Genomic DNA, 6,000 nt, shown 5'->3' on the forward strand with positions numbered 1-6,000 from the left:
GGTGGTCACTTGCCAAGGTGGTCCAGGTAACGCGGGAAATGTGGGGAGGTCTGGGGAGATGATTCACCTGTGAAGTGTCCTTCCTGAACAAAACTGACGGCCTGAGGGGAGCCTCCCAGGTGGCCTGAGTTTGAGTCTCTAACATGCTTATAAACTGCTTGACATGGCCATGCATGCCTATAACCCTAGTCCTGGAGGAGGGCTGAGACCCAGGAATCTCCAAAGCTCTGAAAACATAGCAAGCCCAGCAGTCAGTAAGAGACTGCAGCTCAAACTAGAGGCAGCGTTAGGGCGATGGAACGGGACATGTGTCTTTCTTTATACCGCAGCCACTGTGTGCAAACACACGGGGCGCTCCAAGGATACGTACGTGTACACACCACACACAGTCCACATTAGATACACACGCACCCACAAGCCAAAAATGCCAAGAGACACAATGAGAGGAAGAGGCAGTGATAATATTGTAGCATTCACTTAAAACACTTGCTGTAGGGAGCTGGAGAGATGGCTTAGCAGTTAAGGCGCTTGCCTGCAAAGCCTAAGGACCCACGTTTCATTCCCTGGGACCCACATAAGCCAGATGTACAAGGTGGCCCATGCACGTTTGCAGTGTCTGAAGGCCCTGGTGTGCCCATTCTCTCTATCTACCTCTTCCTCTCTCTCTTGCACACACGCTCTCTCTCTCCCTCTCTCAAATAAATAAATAAAACATATTTTTAATCCTGTCTGTAGGCTGGAGAGATGGCTCAGTGGTTGGGTGGTTGGGCCACTTGCTTGCAAAGCCTGACAGCCTGTGTTCAGTTCCGCACTACCTATGTAAAGCCAGATACGCAAACGGGAATTCATACCCAGTGGCAAGAGACCCTGTAGTGCCCATTCATTTATATTTTCTTTCTCTCTCTCTCTCTCTCTCTCTCTCTCTCCTTGAAAAGAGAAAAAGCAACAACATAGTGAAGATGATGGAATGGTCTGGAATATATTCTAACATCAAGCATGATATGGCCAGATGTACTCAGACACAAAACGGTATAAACAGGTGTATCTGCAAGCTCTGCAGTGTGTGAGTGTGTGTGTGTGTGTGTACTTATATACATTCAGAAAAAGGGAGGGCACACAAAAAGTTGGATAGGGAGGCTGTGGCCAGATGGCAAAAGACTTTTTATGACACCAGGAAATTTGGACTTTGCCCGTTTGCGGGTGTGGAGGGGACCACCAGGTGTGTGAAATACAAAAGTGAAGTGATTAGACACTGATAAGAGTCTCAGAAAGAGGGTATTGATGACAATGAATCAATAAACAAAAGGGCAAGAAAGAGATCAGGAAAGGCAGTTCAAAGACCCCAGAAGATGATCGCTGGTCTGGCTGGCTGACGGCGTGCATCGTGGGAAGAACTAACTACCCACTCCCAGACGTGAGCGTGAGGCTGGAAACGCTCCCTAGATTTCTAGCCTCTTCTCTCTGCTCAACAATGCTGCCCAAAAACCACAGGACACCAGAGAGGAGAAAACCTTTGGGGATACGAGTGGAATTCAGGTTAGAAAATGTTGTGTTTGTTGTGCTTAGAGAATAACATGGTGGACATATTTGGTGGCTGATAAAAATACTAACCTGCAGGCTGGAGAAATGGCTTAGTGGTCAGGATACTTGACTATAAAGCCATAGGACCCAGGTTCGATTCCCCAGGACCTACGTAAGCCAGATGCACAAGGGGGCACATGCATCTGGAGTTCATTAGCAGGGAGAGATTCTCAATCTCTCTCTCCCCCTCCTCCTCACCTATTGCTCTCTCAAATAAAAAAGAAAAAGAAAAAATAAATAAAAGAGAAAAAGGAAAAGAAATGCTAACCAGCAAACTCAAGAGAAGGGTGAGGCTGAGCTGGAGAGCCAGGCTCAGGAAAATCTGATAGAATGAAGAGGAGGATTCAGGACAGAGCGCCACAAACGGACGGAGCTCAGTAAACGCCAACTGAAAATAGGCCAACAATGAGCCACTGACGAGGTCTAGACAAGGACAGGAAATAGACGGAAATCAGCAGGAACAGAAGCCAGAAGCGGAGGGTGTTTCAGGAGGAACGCAAATAGGGAAAAGGTGTAGAACACAGAGTAGTTACGAACTGAAGATGTGCACTTAAGAAGTGCTTAGAGGGCTCCAGGGCAGTTAAGAAGTAAGACATTCTAGAATACGGGCGCAAAGATGCACGCGCCTGGAGACCATGACCTCATTCACATTGCTGTGACAGTCGCCTTTCTTGCGAGGGCGTTAACTTGGTGGACAGGTTCTCTAAGCATCATGTGATACCTCTGGTCACCCTCAGCCTGCCTGGGAACCAGGAAAAGTGATAGATAGGGAACAAAACCACCGAGTGCGTCCTTCTCGTCCACAGCTGTGAGCATGCTTATGGAAGGTAAACTAGCATTTAAGGGTTAAAATGAGATGTAAGGGGAATTTGTTTGCCTGGATGCTGGGGTAATAAACACACACACACACACACACACACACACACGTTAAAAACTTTAGTTTTTGTGTGTGTTTGTGTGCCACAACTGCACATATATAATCCATAAGAAACCATTAATATAGTGTGTGCAAAGATGACACCATCTCCAAAGTTCATCAGCTAATGCGACACCATGAAAAATGTAAATATTGTTGGCCTATAGATTCTTACTTAACCTTAGATACTCACACTATGAAACCAAAAGAACCATGCCACTCTCCTTAAAACCTCAACTGTTATCCCCAATGACAAAGCACTATTATATAATTTTACATCAATCAGAGGCAACTTCTTTGCATATTCAAGTGCCGGGACCAGGAAGAGGGCGTAAATACCTGAGCCGTTTTCACGGATGTCATTTGAACTCGCAGCTGCCGGCTTACACTGAGTCATGTCTGTTAACGCGCGCTGAGCTCCAGACGAGAATCCGGGGACCTGACTTCATGCCCTGCGGGGACGCATTCCACCGGGGTGTTCCTAGCTGCTCTTTACCAAGCAAGCCTCAACACTTCAGGGATCAGAAACCCATGTTGTGTTTCCATAGCTTCTTTGAATACCAGCAATTAGAGAGAGGAAGAGCTTGAATTTATATTTCTATTAGCTCTCTCTCCCACCTCCCCCCGAAGGTGGTACAGTTCCCAGCACTGATTTTCAGTGCCCAATCCAACTTTGCCTGATACCTTCTATCTATCTAGGTGACACTTGGTGGCCCCTCAAACCAACTGACGTGTTCCTGGGTACAGACTGTGTGTTAAATTTGCCGCCTAACCCTTAACCTGTCCTGTATCTGCTTGGAGGAGCCAGGCGCTGACACCATTTCTCTCTTATCCGTGAACGACAGAAAACATCGCAGGGTTGACCTGGACTGGTTATTTTTTTCTCAAGTTTAAAGAAAGAGTTCCCCCCGCCCCCCCAGAGGACAGTTTGGGGGAGTATTTGTCTGTCAAGACACTTGAAAACCATTGGCCGTGCACATTGTTTTGATAGCTGCTCAGACAGCTATCCTGTCCTCAAGTCAACTCAAGTTCTTAAACTTGGGCACACACCTGCCTGCGCGTTAAAGGGGTGAGAACAAGCAGACGGAACCCGGGTTCCTTCCAGTGCAGAGGCAGTGAGGCCATGCAGGGAGAGCTGCCCCTGCCCGGCCCCTCTGGCTACTTCTGGCCTCATGCATCCAAGGACCCGGAAAGTGAGAAGGACTGCATTTAGTGACCACTCTGCCCAGACGACTTTGGAACAATAAGAGGAAGCAGGAAGAAGGGAAGGAAGAAATTCCCTCTGCCAAGGATTTAAGGGGCATTTGATGTCTCTCTGTCTCCTGTGGAAAGAGACCCCAGCGCTGCATCCTGAAACAAGAATAGGCGACATTGTGCACGCCAATGGGACGAAGAAAAAAGAAAAAAAAAAAAAAAGCATTTCGAGAGTTTCCTGAAAAGCCCCACCAGGCAGTATTGGGGAGCTGCAAGCTAGTGCATGGGGGGAATGGGGGAGGGAGGGTTGCAGATCTTGCGCACCTGCCTCGACGGGGAGCCAGGGGATGTGGGGAGGCAGAGATGGGGACCACCCTCAAATCCCCAATCCGCGTGTGTGTGTGTGCGCGCGCGCGCCTCCCCGCAGCAGCTCGGGTGGCTGCGAGCCCGGCTCCACGTGGACTCGGGGCGCACAGCTGTCTGCTCCCCGGCCCCACGCCAAGGACGGGAGGGGACCCCGGGCTTACCTTGCCCGAGCGCCAGCCGCAGCATCAGCAGTGGCACCGGTCCGGGTTCCATCCTGGGCAGCGCGCTGGGGACCCGCCCGTGGACGCTCCGGGGCTGAGCGCGGCGCTCCCAGAACGCACAGGCACCGGGCACGCTGGCCACGACCGCTTCTCTCCCGGGCTGGAAGAGAGCGAGGGAAAGTGGCCCGCAGCCCTGGGCAGAGCCAGGACCCGCCCCGGCCCGCCCCCTCCCGCCTGCCCGCCCCGGCCCGCCTGCCGGCCCGGGCAAACTCCGGATCTGCCACGCCCAGCCAAACCCTGTCCCCTGACGTCCCCGCCCATGCAGACTTGGGACCTACTGGGCCCTACACCCATCCCACCCCCCCACCCCCTTACCCGTCCTGACCTAGGGGATGGGACACTGCGCCCCAGACCCTCCCTAACCTGCCCCGACCCTCCGGCACCAGTGCGGTCCCCTACAGTTTGTGACAGGCCCACAGGAAAGTGGCAGGTGGTCCCCTGTTGGAGAACCCACTTCTCCCTGGTCCTCTGGGGGCACTGGGCCTCAAATGGGGAGCTCCAAGCCCTAAACACACTTCCCCTGGTTCTCTGGGACACTGGGTCTGAGCTGGGGAGCCCCACGCCTTAAACCATGGGTTCCAGGCTGCCAGGTGTGCGCCCCCTCGGTGCCATTCCTGAGTGGGTGGAGAAAGGACAGAAATAATCTCAGAATGACCAGGTTAGGAACTCGCTCGTCCCAAAGATCCTAGTCTCAAGGTATGATTATCCCCGAGGTACTATTTATGCGTGGTGAAGGTGTGTGTGTGTGTGTGTGTGTGTGTGTGTGTGTGTGTGTGTGTGTTGTTGTTGTTGTTGTGGAGAGAGAGGAGGAGGGAGAGGGAAAGAGGGTGAGTGTGAGGAGAGGTGGAGAGAGAGCTAAAAACATAGAGGGGAAGAGAGAGGGAAAGAGAGAAAGAAAGAAAGCCAGAGAGAGGGGAAGAGAGAGAGAAAGATAAAGATGGGGGGGGAGAGAGATAAAAACATAGAGAGAGGAGAAGGGAGAGGGAAAGGGAGAGAGAGAGATAAATATAAAGGGGGGGAGAGATAAAGACAGAGAGAGGGGAAGGGAGGGAAAGGGGGAGAGAGAGATAAAGACAGAGGGGAAGAGAGATAGAGAGAGGGGAAGACAGAGAGCAGGGGAGAGAGGCATTCTCTGATGTAATAAAGACCCGGCATGCCTCTTCCTTACTGTCTGCTATGACCGAGTGATCCTGGCCTCTCAGTCTTAAGTCTGCACAGGCCGCTTCCCCTAGGCAGTCGTTTTAAGAACAGACTATCGGGCTGGAGAGACGGCTTAGCGGTTAAGTGCTTGCTTGTGAAGCCTGAGGACCCCGGTTCGAGGCTCGGTTCCCCAGGACCCACGTTAGCCAGATGCACAAGGGGGCGCACGCGTCGGGAGTTTGTTTGCAGAGGCTGGAAGCCCTGGTGTGCCCATTCTCTCTCTCTTTCTTTCTCTCTCTCACTCTCAAATAAATAAAGATTAAAAAAATGATAAGGGGTTGGAGAGATGGCTTAGTGGTTAAGCACTTGCCTGTGAAGCCTAAGGACCCAGGTTCGAGGCTCAGTTCCCCAGGTCCCACGTTAGCCAGATGCACAAGGGGGCGCACGCGTCTGGAGTTCATTTGCTGTGGCTGGAGGCCCTGGCGTGCCCATTCTCTCTCTCTCTCCCTCCCTCTCTCTCTGTCACTCTCAAATAAATAAAAATAAACATCATCCTGGGATCTGCCTTTTCCCTCCAGAAGT

General features: G+C 51.6%; 1 protein-coding gene across 1 annotated transcript in view; it reads right to left on the reverse strand.

Annotated features, from left to right (window-relative positions):
* Itga2 (integrin subunit alpha 2) overlaps nucleotides 1-4,352 on the reverse strand; it is a 100,055-nt gene extending 95,703 nt beyond the window's left edge. The window contains exon 1 of the mRNA XM_012950241.2: nucleotides 4,219-4,352. Within this exon, the coding sequence (XP_012805695.2) occupies nucleotides 4,219-4,270 (52 nt within the window). The 5' untranslated portion in view covers nucleotides 4,271-4,352. The remainder of the gene's footprint in view (nucleotides 1-4,218) is intronic.
* Nucleotides 4,353-6,000: the final 1,648 nt, after the last annotated feature.

Source organism: Jaculus jaculus, chromosome 20 (assembly GCF_020740685.1).
Source record: "Jaculus jaculus isolate mJacJac1 chromosome 20, mJacJac1.mat.Y.cur, whole genome shotgun sequence".
Taxonomy (NCBI): domain Eukaryota; kingdom Metazoa; phylum Chordata; class Mammalia; order Rodentia; family Dipodidae; genus Jaculus; species Jaculus jaculus.